This window comes from Centroberyx gerrardi, chromosome 1, assembly GCF_048128805.1.
Source record: "Centroberyx gerrardi isolate f3 chromosome 1, fCenGer3.hap1.cur.20231027, whole genome shotgun sequence".
NCBI classification, from domain to species: Eukaryota; Metazoa; Chordata; class Actinopteri; order Beryciformes; family Berycidae; genus Centroberyx; species Centroberyx gerrardi.
The window spans coordinates 10,972,800-10,999,785 of record NC_135997.1 but is presented as its reverse complement, the minus strand read 5'-3'; the positions used below and the strand labels follow the sequence as shown (position 1 = coordinate 10,999,785).

Below are 26,986 nucleotides of genomic sequence, written 5' to 3'. Positions count from 1 at the left end.
TAAATTTAGATGACAAACCCACCATAAACCCGGGCTAAAGAGGGAAGAAATAAACAAAAGAGAGAAAAAAGCAAGGCGGTCCAGAAGCATCCCCTGTCACGGTGCAATCCCCCATGTCCTAATTACACAGGCTTAGAGGGAACGGAGGATTAGCCACTGATTCGCCACGCTTCTCGCCTCGTCTTCTAATAAGTCCCCTTCTTGTCTCCTTGCCACCCTTTGTGCCACCCTCCGTGACTCTCTCCAGGTGAAGGTAGCGAGAAACCATGCACCTCTCTGTCTTTCTGGCTGTCTTTGTTGCCGCTTGTTAGCGTATCCGCCTCTGAAAAAAAAACCACATTATCCTGTTCTAAATGCAGTCCGTACAGAATACGTGTTTACTTGGCTGTTTTCACCGTTTTATGGGCAAAATTTAGACACGGTACATAACGTGACAGAATAATACAAAGTATATGCTTATATACTCATTTGCCTTGTTTTGTGCTGTGCATGCATGAGTCATTCATGGTAATTATATGATTTCCATTATTTTTGTACGTTTTGTAGTTTCAGCTAGTCTTCAGATGAGATTTGTTTTTATTTTTAATACAATAAATGTTCAGTTTTAGTTTTCATTTCATTTTAGTTAAAGCTATAGTATTAACAGTCATAACTATATTGACTGTGTTGCTTGTATCTGTTTTGTGTATATACTGACAGAAAATGTTCACATATGCATAGTAGGTATCAATGTATTGCTGTATTGATATAGTTCTGCTAGTTGATCAGAGCCAATTCTTAAAAAAAAAGGATTATTTTGCTGCTAAAATCTCAGTCTTAATCTCTTGGTCTAAAAAAGAGAATACTTCATTTTAATTTTATTTAATTTCACTTAGTTTTGGAGGGTCACATTTTAATTTTAGTTGTTTTGTTTGTTTTTTTTCACGTGCAGTTTTAGTCTTAAATGTCGTTTTAGTAACCTTGGTGGCGTTCCTTTTTTTCCTAGCAGGGATGGTCCTAGCGTTCCTCCTCTCAGCTCCTCTAGGTCTAATGGCTTGCCTGTGGCTTCTCTGCCGCAATTGCTCCACCATTATAACACTTTAGCAGGGAGAGAAAAGAGAGTTGAGGAGCGAGCTGTAGCCAGAGGAAATGTGAATTATACAGTGTCTTAAGTCACAGGTTGGGAAAGGGGCTTAAGGTTTTCGATTGGCTGAAGCAAGAATCTTCCTTGACTGACCTTGCAATATTTATTAGAATGCCTCTGACTACTATGAGCAGTGAATGCCCCAAGCCCCTGTATGCACAATGAAAATAAAGAAGCTAAAGTGGTGTATATTCAGCATTACTTTTATTCTCCTTTATTGTCCTATCTCTAGCTAAGACAGCAGGTGACTGAAGAGCACATTACATTTGAGTGAATAGGTTACCTACAAATGGCAGCGGTGGGAGTTTTCTGAAGAGTGTTGTCACACTTCATAGTCATGCTTACAGATAAACATCTGTTTGGCTGTTCTCAGCGCTTTTTGGCCTTGGATAGGTTCCCATGGCCATTCACTGCCGTTGAACCTGTTTGTTGAGGGGTTTTTGTAGGCTGAGATCCGATTGTCAACAGATAACAGAGAAATGTTGAGGTCTTTTCTTTTTTTCACATGTTTTTCTCAAGGTCGACCTTTACAAACAATTAAAGCTAGCTGAAGCCTTTGATGATTGAGATTATAGCAGGCAGTCAGTTGCCATGTGATACTGTATATAAACACAGTTCATTGATTCTCACACACAAGCATGTAGTCGAAAAATTTGTTTATGTGGTATGTTTATCAAAAACTAGTATAAAAAAATTCAAATACAGGCTAGCCTCGTGTTACACACCTACAAACATTGGCAGAGTATAAGCACAGATTCCTTTCCGCTCTGTTCAAACAAAAACATGGACACACACTCACACACACACACACACACACACATATGTACACATATGCACACAAACTTTATATAACCAGGTGGGTCACTTAGGAACAAACTCTTATTTACAGAGACCACATCATGCATTTTAGGGCCCTCATTGCAGAGAATCTGTGTTGAAAGACAAGCGCTGTTTGAGAACATAAACCTGCTTATCCAAATGCTTCTCATCACTACAACCCGCTGACCTTTCTCGCCACCCACAGCGCACATCCCTGCTTGCTCATCATTGATTAGGCTTTGTGTGTTTGTTTTTGTTTGAATATGAGCTTATTCTCCTCTTCCTCCTCCTCTTGGGTTTTATCCCCCGCTCTCCTATGCATAAATACTCTCTCCTCAGGGTGTTCCTTTGAACAACTTAGCCAGGCATTAGCTGACGGAGGGGCCTGCAGTTTGTGAGGGAATGCCTAAAGAGAGGATGTGTTTGATCCAGAAACATATGTCCTTGGTTCAGTCTCAGCATCGTCAGGCACCGGGCTCCCCCACTGCTGCCGCCAAGCATTTCCTGCTATGCATTGGTATTCTCCAGCCTCCCACTGTGATAAAAGCTATTACACTGGAGAGAAGTATCCTTCTTATTGCGCTAAGCCACCCGCAGCACAGAACAATCCAGACCTATTCCCTCAACACACACACAAACACTCACAGCAGAAGCTTGCATTAATAACTGTACGCTGTTAACCAGCAATTTAACATATAATGTCATAAAATTGCTTTTGATTAGGACACAGCTACATTACTTAGATACTGTTTTCTTGATAGTGGGCTGTGCTGTAACAGATGTCGCCTGATGAAAACATTACCAAGAGGAATCGGGTTGAATAAATGTGAAAATTAAATCACATCATGGGCATCATTCATTGTTGTTGATCGGTTGCATGCAGAGCAGTACTATAAGACGCAAGTCCCATCGCAAACTGTGATGAAGCCAACAAATCAACAGTGTCATGAAAATATTGTTGTACTACAATTTCCTGCAAAAAATGCTGACAAAATATACTGCCCAACTGCAGAGAACAACCTGCTCTGTTTCAGAACCAAAACTAAATCAGAAGGAGCAATATGCTTGAGCAATGTTCCCATTTTCACCACAACAATGTTATGTGAGGAGGAAAAAATATAAACTATCTGGCTCCATGTCTGATTTGATGAGAAATATCAGAATATTTTCATCAGTTAGGGTTGGTATTATGATAAAGAGGAAGTCACACCAGAATATGTAACAGAGGGACTGTAATATAAAATCTGATTTTCCGTTATCAAACGTCAGTTCTTTTGGGAGATTTAGAGTTATTTCCACAATTGTAAAAAGTGACAGCCTTAACAGCTACCTCAAAAGTGAATACCGCATTGATTGCTTTTTCTATAGGGCTCCAGGACAAATCAGCATTGCAGTCTGCTTTATAAACTGATTTGTAAGAAAAGAAAATCTAAAACTTTCTAAGCAAACCCTGTTCACCTGAGACACAGTTTCCAATTTTCTCTTTGTTTTTTTAACTATATTGAAAGCTATTGTTTGGTAGACTGGCGACCTGAGACGTCACCAGATATTTACTAAACATTAGGCTCAGTCAGGGTGGAGGCTCTCTCGCCTGTGCAGTTCAAATATTTAGCTGCTCTGATTGGCTGAGAACTCAGGGGGGGTATGGATCAGATGGGTTTGATAGCAGCGGATGAGGAGATTGCACACAGAATAAGGCACACACTCACACACACTCTCACACACACACACACACACACTGTGAGCCCCCTCAGGTGAACAGGTGCAGTCATGGTCTGTCACAGATGCTCGGCGCAATTCGTCAGCTGCCATTCCTCCTGTCCACCTCAGGTGGGTTGGGGGACTTTCACCGCAACACAACACCTCAACACACACACATGCACACACAAACACACACATACGAACACACACTCTCTCTCAGGTCATCCTCTACTCCCACACCTCAGTAGCTCCTAAGGCTATCTAATGAGCACCCAGGTGTGCGTGATAGCAAAAAGCTAACCACCACTGTGATGTATGCTACATTTTTATGTGTTTGTAGCTTTTTCCTCTGCATCTTCCCTTGTTTTTGAACTTTGGGGAAAATCAACACTCTCCCACACTTCCAATTTATGCCATGTATATCCAGCCTGCTGCTGCTTTGCTTGCAATAGCCTGTGTACAGCTCGCTTCGTTCCTCCTTCCCTCCCTTGGACCCTCTGTGTGTGACAGAGGGACATTAATCACAGGCCTGGGTAATAAAGCGAGGAGGGATGGGCATGTAGGGCCAGGGGGGCCAGGCGCCTGGAGGGAGAAAGGGGTGTTTAGGGAAATCACACCGTGCTTTATGACACACACAGATACACAGGCACACTTTTACACTCGCAGATTTAGGTGCACATCTCTCATGCACCATACCAGACCACCGCACACACACACACACACACACGCACACACATGGCCTGGCTGCTTCCGCACTGACATTCTGAGAAATTAAACAGAGGAGAAAGCAGCATGTGAAAATTGGGTGGGAAAAATTGACTCAGGATCCAAGGAAAGGTGACCTGTTACTTTTGATTAGTTTGTGTTGAGACAGAGCCATGTGTCTCCCCCCCCCCAATGTGTGATGTTACAGAGCCGTGCCCCTCGTTAATCAAGTGCTCATTTACTGAAAGACTTTTCTGAGAGGAAAACAGAGGACATTTTGTTGATGTGGAGAAAGAGCAGAAGCTTTTTATGGCAGTAGAAGGGGCACTTCCAGTCTTGCTCTGGCTGCTGAAATGGCTGTCTGATGGGCAGAATTTCATGATGCTGGGTTTTGATATGAGATGATGATATAGATGGAGCTGTTTGGTTTTGATTTCAGGGTAAATGGCAGCAGAACACACTTAAATGCCTCATGGGGCTTAACTGTATCACAGAAAACTTTTAACATTTCTTGAACAATTTGCTGGGGTTTTTTCTGGTTCCTTTGGGTTGTTGCAGTTTTTTAATATCGCCCTCATTCCATCTTGACATTTTACAAGGGGCAAGCGTGTGTGTGTGTGTGTGTGTGTGTGTGTGTGTGCACGCTCATGTGCCTGCATGTGTCTCTGTTGTTGTAGTTTGTTGTATATTTTCGAATGTATCTGCACTTGCATGTGGCTCCGCAAGGAGTATTATAAAGGGTAGGTTGAAAAATGAGATACCAATAATAGATTGGTTTCATGGGCTTGTTAATGCACCACAAATACACCAGCGCCTCGCCGAACTACATCCTCATGGTCAGGACACTCAGCTCACAGACTGCAGAGCAGACAACGTTGTATATCGGACAGTTTTTCCAACATATGCAAAAAAATACATGCATCTCCAAATTAAAAAATGTCAGAGACTTCATTTCCATTGAGGTCGTTAGTCTTAAAAAAATGCAGACAAAGAGGCATAAACAGCTTTCATTGAAACAGAAAAATTGCAACTCTAACTCTATTTTATTGTGTAGTTTCCTCATTATATCTAAACAAAAAAGTACATGCACAATAGAAAATTCAAATTGTTGCATGTTATTCCCCTCTCTCACTCCCATATTTCCTGTCCGTCTCCACTGTAAACTGTCCAATGTCTTAAAAGAACATTGAAAGATGGCACAGGCAGTCTGTCAAACCTGACCTCTACCGAAGGTGACGGTGTTAATCCTTTAGAAAATCTATAGGAGAACTATTGAGCAGAGTCTGCTGACACATCATCAAAATATGACCAACAAAAGACTTTTTATACATCATCTAAAAAGTGACTTAGCAGTTAACATATATTTAGATATTTTGTTGAATCAATTAATATATACTGTGTGGTTCCAGAGGTGAGGGTCTATTTATTTTTTCATTATTTTTTTTAATGAGTAGCAGACCGCTTGGTATAGCTGCAAACTTACTGGCTTTTAACCAAAACAAGCATATGCTTAGTGCTTAGTGTTATTTACAAACCCTTCCAAAGAGTCCATGAAAACACAGGAATGGCAGCACTCCATAAAACTTATGATGAACACAAAAAAATATGATTCAACATCAGGCTGATGCGTTTCGGCAAATTAGCCTTCATCCGTTAGCCTGATGTTTGCCATTAATATAAATATAGGGTATAATTGAAGTTAAGTCTTGTCAGATTTTTTTTGAATGTTTTATGGAGTGCCGCCAATCCGTTGTTTTTGAGTTGGTGTTGGTTTGGAGGAGGTGCACCTGCTACACGTTACATTCAATCCCTATTTGAAACAAACTATGCAGTGTGCAAATATGTGGTATCACACTGCATATGTTTTTTCTATTTCACATCGCTCCATTTTTGTCAGTGCTGCACTTACAGTCGAGATCTAGTCAGAGGCATCACTTGAGTTAATGGGGGTTGTTGGAGGAAGTGATGGCAGGTAACACACCAGGTGGTTGTCGTAAGTTGTTAATAGAAATTGTTCAATCATAGTCTTGACTCAAGCAAACCTCTATGCTTTTAGAGAAGTTCCTTTCACCTCAAAGTAATACGTGTAGGTACTCAGCTTTGCTTGCCTTGCTGTTGCTCGAACATTTCTTAGAACTTCCTTGCTACTGTAGAACTGCTGTATGTTTTCCAAAGAAGCAGCAGAAAGTACAAACATAACTGACAGCTACATAACTGCTGAATCTAACTCACTATTACCCGGCCTTACTATTGTGCCCTAAAGCAAGGCAATTAACCCTGCTACAGGTAGTAAGATAGCCCCAGCTGCTCTCTGGTGAAAAAGCATCCACAAATACAAAAGAGTGTGGAGTTAATTAAACTTTTTTGTTGGCAATAGAGGTGTAATAGATATCCGATTTCAATCAGGGATTCAGGCCAAGTGTCTACAATAGGGTTGCAGATACAAACATCCTGTGCCTGCCTCCTGACCGGGCAATTCGATCAGTGTTCTTCTGACACCTGCCTTTTGAATGGAGCTGAATCTTGCCTCTTCTCCTCTTTCTGATGCCTGGGATGTTTTGGTCATGCTTTACACTGAGTAATCCAAAATTCAATCCTTCTAAATACTTGCTGCATATCAAAGCTTTTTAGCCCGCCTCTTTCGTTTGCTCTCATTTGGTTCAGGTCCAATTTGGTTATGAGATGTGCTGTCTTTTTCACAGGGTTTCTTAGAAGATAAGATTAAAGGGCAAATTTATCTTCTGCTGTCCAAAATTGAGTCAGACAATATTGGTGTCCATGATTACAAACTTGATAAAATAACGGATGCTGAAAGATAAAAATGGTGTTGTGAGCACAGATTGATATCTTGTGGTTCAAAGTGGGATTTTATGACATAAATAACTCAGTATATTTTGATTCTAGAATTACACCAGAAGTAAGAAAGCTGTTTCAAAAAAAGAACATTTCCTCTGATGGATTAAGGATGTCTACTAACATGATATTTAAAGGAGTTTCAAACTGAATGGGTAGTGTATGTGGGTCTGAACTAATGGAGAAATAATGCAATTAGCAAAAAGAAACATCTGAAATATCACTCACTTCCTCAATTTTCTCATTTAGAGTCAAACATAATGAATAATGCAAATAAATGGAATGCTAAATTGGACTGAATATGGACCAATAAGGTCAAATATGAGTAAAATCATCAAATCACATCACTGAATGAGAGGTATCAGATATTTCAGTGTATCTCTGTGTATCTTAAACCATGTACAATATTGAGATATAACTTGTGCGCACCCCTGGTAGCCAAATCATAGGCAAATGTGTCCTTGGTGGACTGCTTCTATTGCCCATCCTAAGAGAGCCGGGGGAGTAATGGGGGAGAGACAGAGGGAGAGAGGGAGAGAGATGAATGTCACCCCTGCTCTCATATGTCATATTGTTAGCCATAGATATGAGGAGAACGCCTCAAGGTTGAACGTGGAGCACCGACATGAATAATCTATCAGAGGTTTCCTCCAACTAAATGCAGGAAAATATGTCTGCATGGATTATTTATGCTTTAATATGCACCCAGTGAATGGACAATCACCTCTGAGAGCATGAAGACAGTGTTGGGGCCAAGTTAATTGTGTGTGTCTGGAATGCACGCAAGCTGGGTGTGTGAAAGGCAGCGGTTGTCTGGCTGTTAAGCTTGGGTACATGTAGGATCTATACTTTGTGGCTTGGTGATGGATTATAGTAATAGAGTGTTCTGGTTGGAAAGTGTAGTCAGGTTTGTATTATTTATGTACAAGCTTTCGACCAAATCATCGATCTTTGTGCCTTGACATGTTGTTTATGTTTTTTTACTCAAATCTCAAATCACTCTTGCGCAAATGCAGGCACACATACAAATACTTGTGTGGGTGTGTGCCGACACGTTCTCTCACCCCCGCACCATTTAAATGTACTCCATCTCAAACTGGCTTGGCCTCCGCTGTCCCGCTCCCCCTATTTCCTCTCCAGATGACCGCTCCGACATGGGAAATGTCAGGCTCTCTTTGGCAGTGCTGTTTGGCCTTCCTCAAACATTTGTGAAGTGTTAAGCTCATCCCTACAGCTTAGGAGAGCGGTCTCTCAGGAATCTAGGCTGCTGACCTGCAACACTGCAAAGACAGCCTAGCCAAGTGCACTCAAGCACATCCACTCAGCCCGGTCACTCGCATCAACGAAAAAGATTGTATTAGTCCCAAGTTTGTGGTCTTTAAAGCAGCGCTCTGCTGGTTACAGGCAACGGTCTCAAGATGCTGTAAAGGTCTATACACCCTTTAATGGAATTGATGGGGTGGCTTTACAGCACCTTACAGTAATGTTCTTGTCTTATCACATTTATATGAATAATAGTGGCGATGCCTTTCAGCTTTCAGTTTAAGGCAGTGAATGCCCTTCCTATAAATGTTGCCTATAGAATAAAGCCTTAAGTGAACACTTTCACTTTCACCAGCTCCCTCTGTTAAGATATATCACTCTAAACTTAACCTATATGGTTTAAGAGTTCAAACCACGACAGATTTGTTGCAGGAAAAATATCTTACATTGATTCAAAAAGTGGGTTGGGCCCTACCCTTAATATATATGAGGTCATTGCCTCATTGCAGAGACTCATTCAACAGCATCAACGTTATAACTGTTTAGATTCAGTTGAAGAGGTGAAAGGTGACACCATGCGGTTCTCTGTTTATTATAGAAGCATGAAATTACATAAGTCTACATCCATTCTTTACTTCAAATATTGTAGTCTGCCACTAGTGGTGCTGGCATTTTTAGAAGCATAAAGTCTGACAATAATAGAGACATTACTGTAAGATGCTGTGAATAGGCTTCCCTAATGTTTTATTCCGCCTAACAAAGAAGGTTGCCTCTATTCTCTTTCAGTTAGTTTGTTTTGTTCTGAAAAGTGGACTATGACAAGCGTGTTAGTGTTGCACTGGTATAAGAAATTAGAAGAGCAGTGCTCGTGTGCTGGGTTTGGCTCCACAAACAGGCAGAGATACATTACATATCTCAAAACTAATATGCAAATTAGCTTGGGCTGCTGCATTTGTTTGTGAGCCTGTACATGCAAAATTTGGATTTCATTGGAGAGCAATGCTGTGTGTTATTGCGTTCTCGAGCATTGTCTTTAACATTGTATTTTGTATTTTGTAAAAATGTTCATTCGTTTCACTAATGGAATGATTGATGAAGGCCAGTGAGGGCAGCATGCTGAGATGTGTTAGAATGACACCTGTGTCAAATAGCATTTGCAAATGGTCTGTTATAGCCCATTTAAATAGCAGATACAATAAACTGAGTACCAGGAATGTTACGGAATCGCAGATAAATATTTGAAAGTCAGTTCAGTATATTTTGTTGTAACTGACCACTTACATTACACTGACTGAAATGGCCTTATTGAGTCAATTCAGATCACTGAGCACCCAAATATTTGAGGATGAGGTCTTGGCGATGAGAAGCGAGGTCCTTGTTGTACCAAAGTCATTAATGTAAACTCTTAGGATCCAGTCTTGCTGTCTCTCTTCTCTTAGTTTCATCCCACCCACCAAATGGAAAAATTCCATTTGTGAGACAACAGATGCTCATTTTTTTTCTCTATTTTTCACCTTGTGCCCAAGAGGAGAAAAAATGTGCTCCTCTTTTTTTTTTTTTACCAAGTTCTGGATCTGTTTGACACAGGCATGAACACTCCCATAATCAGCCAGAGTGTGCATCCTTCTGAATAGAGATGAAAGAGGGGAACACACACTCTCTCTCTCTCTCTCTCTCTCTCTCTCTCTCTCTCTCCCTCTCTCTCTCAATCACACATACACACACACACACACACACACACACACACACACACACACACACAACAAGAAGAAACACAAATAAACAGGCACAAACACATAGGGAAGAAGCACAAGCCATTTGGCGCAGTCTCCCTGTCTAGGGAGGGCTTCAAAGCTCACTGACATGAATTTATGATAACGGCGCTATGCCTTTGCCAAACCTCAACTGTTGTTGTTTTTCTCTCTCTCCCTCCCCATCCCTTCTGTATGCTCTGCCATCCCCTTGATCAGAGCTTTGGAAAATGCATATCCACCCAGCAGGTGTCCCCCAGTCCCTTGGAAAGATGTGTGTGTGTGTGGGGGGGGGCAATATGTGTGTGTGTGTGTGTGTGTGTGTGTGTGTGTGTGTCTGTTCGGGCTGGGACATCCTCATCTGGCTCTTCTTTTCACATCATTTCATTAAGCTAAGCTCTACTTACCCAACTTTGGGCTCCATCTCTTTGTGCAATTCAGTTCAATTACATAATAACATTATGATTCTATTACATTACCCTCTCATTGTGTGACTTAATTGTATTCTGTGCACAATACTGACATATATGCTTCACTTTCCTCTCCAACCATCCCCGCCCTTTCTTTCTGTCTGCAGATGAGGATTGCGTGAATTGTACGGAGGAGTGCCGGGTATTGGGTCATTCTGACCGCTGCTGGATGCCCCAGTTCCCAGCGGGAGGTAACCAGGCGGAGGGCGTGGACTACCGCAACAATCTGTTTGTGCCAGCGGGGATGGAGACCGTGCCAGAAACAGAGACCTACGAGACTGTCAACCCCAACGGCAAGAAGACTTTCTGTACTTTTGGCAAAGAGCGGCGTGACCACACCATCCTGGTTGCCAACGTGAAGCCCTACTTGAAGGCGAAACGCGCCCTCAGCCCCCTGCTCCAGGAGGTTCCCTCGGCCTCCGGCAGCCCCACCAAAGGCTGCTCCACCACGTCTCCTTGCTCCTCAGTCAAGAGCCCAGCTGACGGGGCCGAAGGCAAGCCTCCACCTGCCACCTGCTCCGGCCACTACGGTCCTCCCGATGGTCAATACCTGTCACCAACCAAACAGAGCAGGGACCAGGGGTGCTACCCTCCCTTGCCTCCCTCAGACCCGGTGGCCAAGGTGCTAGCTGAGGCCCGGTCCAGGATCAGCCAGGAGGCGGTGGGCTCAGGAGAAATGGAGTGTGTGCTGGAGCAGGTGGAGCCCGACGTGAACCGTGACGGCATGGACGCTGACCAGGTAGTGAGAGACATCGACAAACTATTGCAGGACTGCAGAGGAAGTGAGGCCACTGGCACACTCAGGAAGTGACACAAAGAATTGCAAGAAAAGGAAGGAGGGAGGGAGAGAGAGGAGTAGGAAGCTATTCCAAAAACTCTCTCTCGCCAAAACTGTCACCAAAACAAATCAACAAAGGGTAAATGGCTCTTACGCTGGGAGCTGTTATCACTGTATTTGTTGTTGAAAATTACTGCCATTGGAAGGACAATGGGAATATTCATAATGTCAGTCCTTTGGCACCAGTTTTGGTGCTAACACCACCACAAACAAAATAGGAACTGGGTAACGGATTGGCAAACAAGGACATCTGAATTCTGCTGAATTTATAAACTCTTTTTGTTTTGGATTCTTAAGTAAATGGCAGAAGCTTATGCTTCTGGCACCTCGCAAGCTATTATCTAAGTGCCCACCAGCTCATAAGTGTGTTGTTCATGGTCTCTCGTGAAATCCTACATATCAAAGTGTATGTAGGTGGATTTCTGTTATGTGTGATTGCCACAGACATTGAAGGACGAGGACTATTTATGGTCAGACATGACAATCGATACAGAAACAGAGAAACCAAGTCTGGTCTAGTTTGGACCAGTGAAAGACCGAAATACACAAAACAACCTTATCTTTTCTGACTTTGTAACATTGGTGTTTAACGTGTAAAGGATCCTGTATCTGAAACGGAGAAGTTGGTTAATCAGGGGTGTGTTCATTGGGGTCGGGGATGGACTTGGGGGGTGGAGGGGCCTGAGTGTCCCACTGATGGAGAATTATTAACAGTGTAACCATGTTTCACCTGTCATTTGTAGCCACATGTGTAAGCTGTGTCTCTCTCGCCCCTCTATTTAAACATTCATGTTCCTGACTGGTGTAGCCGTACACACCAATTTTACACATGTGCACTACACTTTGCCCGCACACACACACACACATATGCACTAATGCCCCTGCAGACACACACACACACACACACACACACACACACACACACACATACATGTACACATCTGGCCATCTGTGTAATCGTCTTATACATGTATATCATCAGCTTTCAGTCCCTTGTGTACAGTGAATTACCATGTGTCTGACTATGCCTTAAGGCAATCACAAGCTTGTATAAAAAGGGACATTTTTCCTCAACTGTGAAAATATATATCTATATGATTATATAGATGACTATATGTATGAATCCATGTATAGTGTCCAGATATTAACAAAATATTTATACATTTTTTAAGAAAAAAAGAAATGAGGAATTTCAGCAAAAAGTGTCCTGGAGTTTAGGTGCGGTTAAGAGCGGGGTATTTATTCAAAGAACTGCAAAGGACACTGCCATTGTTTCAAAGAAAAATACCCCAAAATATAAATAAACAAGAAAATGTCCCTTCACATTATCACTATACATAATATCATTATATGTGTAAATGTATCCAATTTAAATGTGTTTACATCAAAAAAATTGACATATTTTTATTGATTTTTCTGCAATTTCTGTGCATTTGAGCCAAATTGTTATGTGTACAAAAGCTATATTGTGTATTTTATTAAATTAATATATAGTTGTGTTGCAATATACATGGGCTTATATTGTATTTGGCAAAAGTTGCCTTAGTAGCTGTCGAACTCTGTGAGTTTGCTTTAGTTTGGGTTTTTGTTGGTGTTTTTTCCCTCTCTATTCTGCATCTTTGCAGGCTGGCTTCAGTGCTTTTGAGATGTCGCCTCTTTTTACCCTGAGATCCAGCTGGATCAAATACAATAACTGTTGAAAGCTTAATGAGCCAGCTGATCTAGAATACAATTCAAACCAACTACAAAAAAAGCAACAACCACAAGACAACAGTTTGAATATTTTTTACTGAGCAGATTTTTACAGGGCAGCTATTTTCTTTAACAATAACTAGTATGGGTATTTTGTGTTCATTATGTTTTTACTTTCTTTCCAAAAAAGAAACCTGCCATATGGAAGGTGGAGTGGTTTCCTTGGTGATCATATAACTGCCTTACCGTCTCTGCGGAGAGCTTGTTGTATCTGTGGAGCTTGTGACTGCTTATGAAGCCCTGGTCCACCAGAATGTGCATTTTCTATAAAGGACCAAAAGAGGTTCTTTTTTCAGCAGTCTGTGTTGTTTATGTATGTACTCCTTCACTATACATGTTAGACTTCTCATACTTTGCAGAGAAACTTGACATCCGAAACTCTTTCTGAAGTTACTTTGGATTTGATGTCTTTGCTGTTTAGGTACATGGTTTATATCAACCAAGTGTCTTCACATTCAGGCTTTCTTAAAAAAAAAATGATACAAATATTTATTTTTGAAAATCTTGGCACATTTCGGCCACTCTCTGAAATAAATGGGAGGTGCTTTTTCTAATATTCACTGATAACAAGACAGGCAGAACAGTAGGCTATTATAGTAGATGTGTTTTGGAAAATGTGACAACCACCACCAAACCCGTGTAAGATGTACCGAAATTGAGGGAACAGTGACTTTTTCATCCATGTGGCTGCTCGTGTGTTTATAAAGTGTATTTGGGTTGGGTTGACCTCTTGACAGCAGATACAACACATTCTATCCTACAGACAAGCGTCATATCTCAGTACTCTGATGTTATTTCCTTTCTTGCCTCTTTTTTCTTAATCCGCACGTGATCCATGTTTGGACATTCTCCGCTATGAAGGCCCTGGACCCCTGTGTCTGTGAGAAGCTTTGGTTAAGTGTCAGAGACAAGGAAAGGAAGACATTTCTGACTATTGAGCCGCACCCTTGTTGTGTAATTTAAAATTGTTGTGCCACCTTGGGGGAGCTAGCTAAATGACAGGCACCTTTGCTAAACACTTTTGCATTACAAAGACATATCTTGCATTCCCTGCCATTCTGCTGTATCTCCTGCCTACTTTCCATTTTTTACTTATTTCACTGTTTATTTGCCTATTTTTTCTCCTCTTCAGCTCTTTGTTTGCTCGCCTCTGAGGAGCAGAGTAACTACTGCCTTTCTTCTGCACGGTATTTGGGTTTGGTAGGTTTACCCTTGCTCTTTTCCTGGGAGATGGCAGAGGCTGTTTTTAGAGTGAGATTGGAGGATACATTGGAAAAGGAAAACGTTTGTTTATTTTTAAATGAGATTTTTTATATCTCTCTCAAACACAGCCGCATAAATCAAACAAGGCTGACATGCGCATCGTACAAACAGCAACAAATAATTAAAGTGTGCTCTTCATACAAAGTGCACACTCCTACTCTGATCCTAACAACATGCCACTCAAACAATTCACATGTGCACACACGCACACACACATCTGTGTATTTGGCAGCACACTCTGTTTAATTTCAATGGACAAGGTAAAGACTGTAAGAGAGGGTAAACCACTATTCAGACATGTGACACTTCCACACAAGTCTTCATGGTTTATTTTCTTTTTATTCCAGTGCTTAGTCTTCATGCTGGTTCAAGTATTCTCTACTCTTGTGTGTGAGTGCATGCGAACGTGCATGCGCTGTTTTCATGCCTTCATTGTTTGACAACACAATTCGTTTCCCCCCTTTTAATTTCTGTAACCTCTATATGGTTTGAATTCCCACTCTCACATTAAACCATTGCTGCGCTCCTCCTTTTGTTTGGGCATTAATTGAAAAATAGTGCTGAGGTCACCCCGGGACTCTGTCTTTTAGTCAGAATCTGGCTGCCACAAAGAGTCACTGTCACAGTTCAGACACATTGAAAGTGCTGTCCCCTCTAATGGTGTTCCCCTGGCCTGGCCACTATCCGTACGCTCTGGCAAACTGTGGGCAGGAAATGAGCTGGGTCCAGTGGGGTGGAAGGTATTCTTTAAAGCCATGGCCCTCTCTCTCAGGCTATTTGCTGTCTAATGGAGCAGAGGCTGCTGAGGTCAACACATAGTTGGGGATCAAGCATAATGTAAGGCCTCTCATTATTGTCTAATTACACACTGTAGGCATGCGGAAGGATTGATCAGTGCATTAGTCAAATCTAGAGTGGGATATCTTCGGCCTCTCGAGACTGTTGGTTTTACCAAGTGATTAGAACAGGGCCTCGCTGAATGCGGCTAATTCCCTCTCTTCTCTGACTCACACTGATGCAGGCGCGCACAGACTCACATACAGCCACTGATTCACACACATATTAAGACAACATGCCATTTTGGTTAGTTAAAACAAGCACCCGATGTTTGTCAGTGTCGTCCCCTCACCCCCAAGCCCACATTGATATCATAGGGCTCCACGCTACAATGGGCAACTGGTGAAAAGACCAGAGACATTCATTTGTATGGATTATCTCAACTGCTATTGTCTAAAGGCTGTGTTCATTGTGATCTATCTGAAAAAAAAAAAACATGAAAAGATCAAATAAAAAAGCTATTACTAATAGTGTTTGCTCTTGTCCTTGTATGAGTTGGTTAAGGAATGGTCGGTCAGGCAAAATGGCTTTGAATTAATTTCTTCTCTTCCCAAGTGATATCTTGTATTCTTGATATTTATGTTTTCTGAAGCATCTTTGTGGTCTTTGCAATTTTTCCTTGTCTAACAGGATTGCTTTGTTTATTTTCCTACCACCAGCTTACTTTGGAAAAGAAAAAAAAGGGCTTTTTCAATTGCGCTCTTTGGTGTTTAAATGCGCATACGCAGGCACCCTGCATGCACACACACACACGCACACCCCTTTAAAGTTTTGCTTTGGGCTAGTGATTCTTGATTCATCTCATTAGTTCACATTCTCGCCACACAAAAGATTACTGCTCATGTTGTGTTTTTTCTAGTTGCTGAGAGGCAAATAAAATGGCGTTTGAAATTATGTGTACTAATGCTTCTCAGATAAGATGTTGCACTCCACCCTTCAGCCAGATTTGCATGCCGAGGCCAATTTAAAGTCTCTTTATTGGCCTGTGGTTAGAGAGATACAGTATATGCTTTTCATTTGCTTAGTCAAATCTAGCTAGTTTGTAGTTTCTGGCTGTTAGGGGGTAGATGTTCAGAGTGGAAGATGCACTGGCAGACGTCACCTCCCTTATGGTATGGTGATATGGTGTTATGGTGATAAGTATTTTGTTCCCCAGGAGGAAATATTAAACAAACCTGTTGGAGCTGACTGGTGCTTAAAGTATCAGTGTCATGGTATGGATTTTTTATTTCTTTTTTCAGCGTTTCACAATACTAAATTACATACTACGGCAGTTAACGGTTACACCATTAAATTTAACACCGGAAAATATTCCATCATCATCAACAAATTGCATAAGTGGTTCTATGTTTCTTAGCTGTTTTCATGACAACTGTTAAGACATCATGCATCAATCAGCATACTGCCTTCTAAGGCTTAAAATTGTAATATTCCACACTATACAATATTTCTGAAAATCATCCATTGATATCAGAGACCTCTGTTAACCAGCCATTGGATATTTTTATACCTTTGTATTGACAGACATGGTGGTGAAGAGCTGAAAAACATTGGAAGACAAAACATTGGATTTTTTTGCAGATTGATTCTATCAATATCTGACATTTTGTGGAGTGGCTTGATTTTACCGTAGTTAGGAGCTTCTCATATAAACGTAAAAGAAGAAGAGCAATGAAAAACTCATGTGTTGTTTTTTTTAGATGGTAACATTGGCACTTTATTAATACATGAAATTAGTAGAAAAAAAATCACCAAGATACATTCAAATACATCAAGATAAATTATTCATAGCATTATTTATTATTTTAAAGAATTTTCATTCTGACAGCAGAGTGAATGCTTCACCCCATACCCTATGCGCTTTAATTTGCAGACCATTGGTATGCACCAAGGCTTTTTCTGTTTGTATATAACCAGTAGCCCCAGGGCAGATATTAATTAAAGAGATAGCCGCGGTAGTCTCTTAAAGCATCGTCTCTCACACCCCAGCAGCCACAAGCAATGCTGTCTCATGTGGCCCTGTGGTAAGGTTTAGTTTTTAACCTATGCCTTCAAGCAAATAACAGCTTGTCCTCCTGTACATGTCAATCACCCTCTATCATAGTCTCTCAGAACTTTTCACACCACAGGACTTGTTCCAGAAACTTTGACGAAGTGTGAAATATTGATGGTATGGTATGGTAAACTCTTTATTGAAATATATGGGGCAAAGGGTGCAGAGGCATGCCCTAGACTGGAAACAGCTACATAATGTATGACCAAATCATGGGGAACACACAACCTCAATATGAGAAAGAATGATCAATGAGCAATGATCATATCTCTGTCAAAACAATACAGCAGGCTAATGCAAATTGGGGAAAAAAATATCATTATCACGATAATTACCATAACATCCCTATCACCTACATTAGCTTAATATACACAGCCAGAAAATCTGCATACAATTTTGTCTGATGCTTCAGTCTACTATTCAATTAGTTGTTTAGTCTCGGGGGCAATTGAGTTGGAGATTTCAGAGTAAGATTAGATACCAAAATCATATCTCTGCATTTTAATCAAGGTCCTTGATGCAAATGACTGTGCTAATGGGATTTAATCAAGTACTGTTTTGTATTGAGCTGGCTAAAAGGGCGGATGGAGAGGAGAGCTTTTCAACACATAGAAAAGAAGGTATTCATCATATTCTATTGTCAAAGAGCAAGGGTCCTTTTTTTCATTTATGGTAGTGTGCAAGGAGGTACAGCAAATTGATATGTGTGTAGGTGTGTGTGTGTGTGTGTGTGTGTGAAAGAGAGAGAGAGAGAGAGAGAGACAGAGACATAGAGATGGGAAATATGAACTTGTGACTCACAACAGGCACAATCAGGGCGACTTTGATTTGATACTATGACGGAAAAACAATCGCAGAAGGCAGCTATGGTCACAGCGGCTGAGCAGGTGCTTAAAAAAACACTTCTCATCAAACAAGAAACTGCAGGACAAATGATATATTGCACATAAGTCATGTCATAGTCACCCTCACTTGCCTAAATAACTAGCTACACTGGAAGGCATTACTCTGTGAATATGCCGTGGTGACATGAGATTTTTCCTTCTGATTCCATGAGTGAATGTGCATCCAGACTTCACAGATTTAATGTATTGTCGGCTCAGACTCCGAATAAAATGTTCTTCCGTGGACAGTGGCTCTTCACCATTAAAGAAGCCATGCTTTAGCCCATCTATCAGCAGGAAATTGCAGGTGTACTTTTTGCTTTCAAAGACAAATTTCGCTTCATATATGTGTTATCAAAAAGCCATCTTGTGACCCTGACATGCTATAAATCAACTCTGAGAATGAGAATGACATCACTGCCAGTCATCCTCCCATCATTTGAGATATTGTTTAATCAGAAATATGGATATGTGAAGCCGGCATCCAGATGAACAAACCAATAGAAAAATGACAACTATTTCTACAAAAATAGATTAAGCAATACAGAAATACAGAAATGAAGCGATGAACATATAAATGTACCATTTATTATTCTACTCAGCCATCTGTGGAAGTGGAGACTGCAAGCAACACCTCTAACTGCCTCTCTTCTTTCTCACTCCAGCCCTCCTTCCTAGTCACCTCCAAGAAGAGCAGTGTGTTAAATGTTCAAGTCTTTCTCACCCGAAGCAGAGTGGAAAGCAGCGAAATAATGGCTGCAGACAGCTTCTGTGATGGGGCCAGCTCACATCAGTGAGGGAAAATGCTAGATGAAAAGGTCAATAAGCAGCACGGGAAACTTAATATGAAGTAGACATATGAATTCCATCACATGGATTAGTGCCCCTGGCAAAGTGCAGGACTGACTGACACTGCCGAATCAATTCATAAATATCCAATGCCTGGTGTGTGAGACACTCGAGAGCTAAGAGGACCTTTCACTAAATGCCACCTGGACTTTTGAACCAATTCTCTTCACCTATTTTGTTTCCTGTCAGTGATGAATTTTTCAATCAAATTCAAGTCAAATTTTACGTGATACAATAATGCTTTTTTTTTGCCACCGTAATGCTTTGTCAAGGTCATTCCCTCAGATGTTTCCAGCGTTTATCATGATTATGTAGGCATTAGCCAGGATGTTAGAAATGCAACTTCTCATCGTTTTCTCAGAATAAATAGATGGAGAATTTATTTTAGAATAATTGTCCACATCAACAGATAAAGAAAATGAGACAAATATCTCATGTTCTTCTAAAATGAGATATCTACTATTCAAGAAAAAAAACAATGACACCCACGTTGATTGCTGACATGAAAGCTTAGGAGTCATCTTAAGACATTTGCTTATAAAACAATTTTTTAGGACAGAATCATTTGTTTTTTCAAATATTGCCTGATTAATTTCAGGTAGCAACATTTTCAAAATTGGATATATATTTTGGAATGGAAATATTGAATGATTGTTAAAACAACACAGCAGAGACCATGCTGTACATTTGTGATACCAATGCTGATAATCTGCAAATCATTGGGTATAATGAGAATTTCCAATTATTGTCAAAGTGGATCTGCCACAAGGGCCGTCACAGAAAGGATGTATCAGATGAAAGAGAAGACAGATACTTAAATGGCCTTACGATAACAACAGGATGTGATTTGGACAGAATATCAAGAGAGAACAGGAAGGTCAATATTAGAGTAATAGAATATGACCTTGGGGACAAACCCCTGAACGGTGAAGCCTCTCTCCTTTGGTAGAGCATCCAAATTGATCCATGCTCTGGGATCAATTAGCCAGGCCGTCATTAACAGAACTTTACCCAGTCTGTCCAATTTTTCTTCAAACTCCTGATGAAAAAAGAAGCTTCTGTAATCGATATCGTTGTAAAATCTTTGTGTGGTGAGGTATGTTCATATTAGGGCTAGAAGCAGAAATGGAGACTTGGAAATGGAGAAATGAAAAGTTTGCATGGCATCGCTTCCTCTTAGGCTCCCAGGAAAAAGTACTTCTCCAGCCTAAGTGTAATGAAAACTAATCAAAAGCATGTACAGCGCTGACTCTGAAACACACACACTCATATAAGCATGCAGAAATCTGCATGCACACAAATACACACACACACATACACACGCGCATACTCACACGCACACGCGCATACTCATCAATTACTCCTGCCGCATGATAAATCTGATGATAGGAAAAATAAATTAGTTAAGCAGATAATTAAATTTACCTTAATAGCTTATGCTCTTTATCTACCATGTTGACACTCTTTGTTAAAGTAAGAACATAAATGACATTCCCCAGCAGTTTTTCTACGCAAAGCCAGCAATTCTACCTGTTTGGCATTTCTTATCAGCAGTGCATGCTGCCCTCAGACTGGCTTCATGTACAGTGTCAAATCTGAAAGAGACAGAATCATACCACAACCTGTTAATAGAAGATAGTGGCTCTGTTATAATCAATGCATTGACTCTCCAACCTTGATAAAAAATAACTTTTACTTGAGCAGCTACGACTTGTGAAATATGTTATTCTTATTATTATTATTGTACAGTAGAAGGACATCTAACAAAAACATCTCATTGAGAGCCCAGTTACATAGAGGAATAAAAACATTGTGCTTCACTTTGATAACACAACACTGTGGCCTTGGTGAGTCAATTGACCACAATAAAAAGATGTTAGAAATTTGTCTGTTGGCACCTGTTCAAAGACATTGTCTCGGTCAAACTACAAACTTTTGTATGCTAAAGTATGTACAACAACAGCAACTGGCAACTTTTAGTCAGATCAAAGCCTCGTGCCTCTTGCTCACTCCCCATCTCTCTCTCTCTCCCTCTCTCCTTTTGTTTTCAAAGTGTATGTATCTCCAATATGAACACAGCAGTGGGTATCATGCAGGGACGCCGGCCCCTCTCTGAACTCCGAGACAAGGCTGACAAAGGCGATTAAAGCCTGCATATGATTAGGCCATCCCTTGGAGCTTTGAACCCCCCACCACCACCCCCAACTATTCCCCAAACTTATACACTGAAACAAAAAATTAAAATGCAAACGGCATCAATGAGGAAGGGGGAATGAAACGATCAAATAGGAATCCGCGAGGGAAAAACAAACAAAGAGTTGCTAAATAAGCTGGGCGACAGACAGCGGCCTTTTTCTCAGATAATGGCTAGTGCAAATAGAATGGGCCATGAGGGACTTAAGGGCTGTGGCTGACAGTTAAAGCAGTCTAAAGCTGATCTACAACAAAGTGAGAATGCGATGCATCCGCGCAGCATCAACCTAGACAGGATGAGAGGGTGTAAATAACAGGCGCTCCCCAGGGACGTGTGCCACATAACACAAAGACACTCCGGCTTGGGTGTTTGATTTTTTTGAATACTATCTGACATTTGCTTAACCAGGTAGGTTACTGAAGGGAAATGATCTTTAAAATGTAGGATCCTCAATTTGGATCAACAATGCAAACTGCTTCTGTTTTTTATGCATTTGAGTTTCCGCTGCACATATGCTACATTGGGCTATGTTTTAAATTATGATACATATGCTATTTTGATCATGCAATGTATGGGCCAGTCGTGTAACATTATATGGAATACTTACATACCATAGTAGCTCTGCAGCCAGACGAGCCACTGGAGCCACGGTGAAATCATGCTAGCCTCAGGTTATACAGGAAGAAACGACATACCATTTCCATTTATGTCTCTTTCAGTTCTTATCTGGTCCTACATCCCTTCCATTACATCTTCACTACCTAATGGAAAACATAAGAGATGTCCTTCTCAAGTTTCCCCCCCTTCAGATATACTGCACTATTTTTGCCTCTCTCTCTCTCTCTCTCTCTCTCTCTCTCTCTCTCTCTCTCTCTCTCTCTCTCTCTCTCTCTCTCTCTCTCTCTCTCTCTCTCTCTCTCTCTCTCTCTCTCTCTCTCCCTTCCTCCTGACCACCCATACCATCACAGTGAGTGACGTGTGTGTGTCTGTGTGTGTGTGTGTGTGTGTGTGTGTGCTCGCTTTGGTGTATCTGGGGTAGTGTTACAGCTCAGATCACAGTCCAGTGTAGACCTGTTTTCAAGTGTCAGTTGAGTGACATGTGAATGGTAACAATGCTGTCTCAGATCCAGTGTCAATGGGACACGATGCGCATGGCACCATAGTTTATAGTCAGGTTTCATGCAAGTGTACAGTATTTTGAAAGGACTTTTGATAAGGTTATTAACTTGGGTAAGTTAGTTGGGTTAAAATTCTATTCTACACTGTTCTACACTATTTCTGTGTCTGAAAATATTGCGCTGAGCTTGAATGATTGATTGATTTTATTCCAGCTTCATGCACTCATGGTCCCCAGCCAATATGGGCTTAAAAGACACATCCATATATCATGTTGCAATTTGTGTACAACAAATATATCCCTAAAGAAAGGTATCATACAAAGAAAGGACTGCATGCTGCCATATTTCCCAGGCTTTACAGATCCTCCTTTTCTGGCACATATCAGGAAGATAATCAACATTTTCATAATCATATTAACCAAAAGAAATGAGGATAAATGGAAATCATTTTACTATGCAGCACATTTCTCAGCTCATCAAAGAAAGGACAATAAAGCATAAATTGAATTTCATTTTCATTTTCTCCAAATCACATAACAACATTTTTCTTCATAAATAAGGAATAATCTGCTTTTAATATCCTATATATCACAGCATGCTCTATTTCTGTAAATTAATTCTAATCCATATAACTTCACTGTAAGAGACATAACTTCACATACATACTCTAAAAGTTAAATGCAATATGAATGGCATTATAAACCAAGCAAATTAATGAGCACACCTTGAACTCAGTTAGGGTGAATGTGATCTTACATCAGTGTCATGAAAGATAACTTGATGCAGGATCAGGATCAGGAGCCTACTGTGTAGGACATGTCTGGCTGCACTCACTGAGAAAGACGGTGTGCCAAGACCATGCTAATCCTCTCTCAGATGGAAAAACACTACCAGATCCATTACTCTGCATACATAATGGCATAATGAATGGACAATGTGACAAGGGAATAGCGATGTTAATTGTATCCAAGTATAAATGATTGCAGTGATGGTATAATAGGATAACCCAAGTGACTATAGGTTACCTCTGTTGTAACAGGAACTCTCATTTCAAACCCAATGCCTGGGTAAAAATATGGACAATTACATTGAAATAAAGATAATCAAAAAATATGTGACAGACTAATAAATGCTCATGAATAAAACCCCATTTTTATGTAGCAACAAACCAGTGATCAAATGAAAGCAATCACATGAGCAACCATTGCGTTTACATACCTCGCTGTAAACGTGGATCCGACCTTAATCAACTTGTCCATTTCATCAACCCCAAAGTCATTTCAACATGCACAAAGTCTTCGCAGGGCCAGATGGTTCAGCCCTGACGTATATGAACCGTTAAATTTCAAAAGGTTGAGATGGTGCCACGGGTGGCAAAGCTGCATCTGGCATGGCATTGCGAGGCCTGTGTGGTATCTAGACCACGTCCATTCCTGATGGCATCATGCAGGACCACTGGGGCACAGGCTGATGCCCGATACTAACTGGCAGGGTCACACCAAGCTCAGACCAATGCCTACCTCAAATAGAGGAGATAGAACAGATAATTCATTCATGATTTCTAACCATTCCAAGAAATTAAATACAGCTAATTTGCCATTTTTATTAAACTGCTTTTTTATTTTTTGTTAAACTGCTCTATTTGAGGTAGATGGTATAACTATTTGGGTAACCAAATAGTGTTTTTTTGTATTGGTACAGCTCTTTAAAAAGACTGACTTCCAGTGTGATGAAACACAAAGGAAATCGTTACAAAACTGTTTTAACATTATTTATAATGGTTATAATTGTGTTTACAGGACAATTCCACCATAATTAACATGAGTCCTAGGGATTTTTTTTGTCTTGCAAGGAGTTAAATAAACTAGACCACTGTTTGGCATGTTTTTCCATTATTGGAATATATAGTATTGATTTTGTGTTGATTGATCACTGCCATAGGGTTCCATGGTATCTGAAAATGTATGTTAAACACTGCAAAATTCCGATAAAAAAAAAATCAATTAACAATTTAAATGAAATTGCTTTGGTAATTCCATTAAATGTGGTGATTTTGATGTTTTTGTTTTTTTCCCCCAGGCTTTAAGGTATATTTTCAGATAAATTGGACTCCTATGGAAGCATTTGGTTAGTGCAAAATTGATAACAAAAATCTCAATAATGGAAAAACATGCCACACAACAGTTTGAAGTGGTAATTATCAAGGTAAGAATGACATATGACCTCATATTCAAAATTATATTATTGTCCTCTGCGGTAGTCAGCTCATCCAAACGCGTTGACCTAAATTCAGTCTGAAGTGTGTCTTGGATCAGGAAGTCTGTGATGTCATTACTCCTTCTGTCATAGCCCGGCGGATTGCAATCAGATGGTCCATGGCAGTCCGTCACGGGCTAAGAGAACAGAATTTTTTTGTAGGCTAAATTGAAATCTCATTTTGTCTGAACGTAGATAGTGTGATCACCAAAGGGAACATGCCGGAATTTTTATCAGGGAGAAGAATGGTTGATGATGTTTTAGAAACGGTGCCAATTGTATTATAGAGAAGTCAGCCTGGCACATGAAAAACACAGCTACACATCAACAGCTCCATGTACACTCAGCCACCATTTCATTTGGTATACCTCCCTGTTTAGGCGAACAGCCTGCTCCTCCAGACAGTGAGACACGTATGTAGTGAGTATGTAAAGCATGAAGAAGAAGCTCATTTACACTTCAACTAAGTGTTAGAATGGGCAAAACACATGATCTAAGTGACTTTGAACATGGTATGATTGTCTGTGCCACCAATGTTACAAAAAACCCATCCAGTCGGAGGCAGTTCTGCGGGCAAAGCCACTCGCTGATGAGAGAAGTCAGTGAAGAATGGCATGACTTGTTCAAGCTGGGCCACAAGTAAGCAAATAACAACCCAGTGCAACAGTGGTGTGCAGAAGGACATCTCACAACTTCCAGCAAGATAATTTGGCATTTCAAAAAACATGCATTGCCTCAATATGGTTCCAGGAATATGACAGTGATTTTAGTTTACCTCAGTGGCCTGCGTAGTCCCCAGATCTCAATCCAATAGAACTCCTTTGGGATTAGGTGGAATGGGATGTTCATAGCATGAATGTTCCGCTGAAAAATCTGCAGGAACTGGATGATGCTATCAGGTCAACATGAACCAAAATCCCTGTGGAATGTTTCTAGCACTTTATTGAATCCATGCCTCAAAGAATTCAGGCTGTTCTGGAGGCAAAAGGGGGTCCTACCTGGTACTATAGGTGTACCTAATAAAGTGGCCACTGGTTTATGGGTCGCTCTATCCTGACCGATTGTGGACTTTGCAAGAACGAGATCCTGATTGCAACTATGTAGTTGCAACTATGTAGAAAATAAGTCAATATAATAACTTTCAAGCTTACCATCGACCCGAACAATGAATGCAATTGTTCTCCAAGCATTGTTTTTGAGACATTTATTCATTTATTTTGGGACGCTGTATGGTTGTAATTGCCCTTTATGCACTTGCCAGCCAGAAATATTGTTCATAGAACAAAATCACTTCGGTAGGGAAACAAGGAAGCATACAAATCGACCAGTGACCATGAAAAGTTCAGCCGTGGCCAACTTTTCTCGGTTGACCATCCACACATCGGGCAAGTTTCCCTGGTCACTCAGCTCTGTGGTAAATGAATGGACTTCTGGTGACTTGTTGATTGATCCACATGCGCACTGATGCACCCACCCACACACACAGGCCCACGCATACACAAGTACATGAACAACTGCTAATCTTTTTTAACAATTGCATCGTTAAGGCATCACCTCTGAGCTGCTGCTGGAGCTGTGGCTTGCATTAGCGGACCTGTATTCCTATGAATCAATTGCTTGATCCATTTAACAGCAGACAAGATGCTGCCAGTGTGAGGGCAAAACAGGACCTTCCCTCTGAGAGCAGACAGCTCTCAACAGACAATTGCTTGCTGTCACACAGGTTATGTAGGCCAGAATATGTAGACTGGCGAGTACAAAGAAGAGCACTCAGCACTAGCCCTCTAAAGATCGTCTGTTCATAAATACTGCAGAGTGACGCTTTGTCTTTCTGCTGCACTGAACCTACCCTCGCTTACAAGACAGTTGGGCCTTGGCAATATGCTACCCGGCCGTACACAGCACACATCCTGACAGGCCCCATATATTCTGATGTATTGTTGTTAATGTTTAAATGCTTTCACTGCCTTGCCAGTAAAATTGCACAGTAATGTACTTCCTTACAAGCAGGAGATGGAGAAAAGAAAAAAATGGATGTATGAAGGGTGTATGGAAATGTAAGTTGGAATATGATTGATCAGACTTCACAGACCTGTAAGATGCGTTCACATGTGGGAATCGCAGTATTAACGGACATGATTTATCTAGTTTGCACAGCTGACAGTGTAAAGCTTTGCATATAAGGCTCTACGGTGGAAGAGATGATGTTGTGCTAAGCTCTTTAAGGTCACTCTAGTTTCAAATACCAGAGCAGGTG

General features: G+C 40.8%; 1 protein-coding gene across 1 annotated transcript in view; it reads left to right on the top strand.

The window, feature by feature from the left end:
• pcdh17 (protocadherin 17) overlaps positions 1 to 13,358 on the top strand; it is a 56,418-nt gene extending 43,060 nt beyond the window's left edge. The window contains exon 4 of the mRNA XM_071910834.2: positions 10,793 to 13,358. Within this exon, the coding sequence (XP_071766935.1) occupies positions 10,793 to 11,496 (704 nt within the window). The 3' untranslated portion in view covers positions 11,497 to 13,358. The remainder of the gene's footprint in view (positions 1 to 10,792) is intronic.
• Positions 13,359 to 26,986: the final 13,628 nt, after the last annotated feature.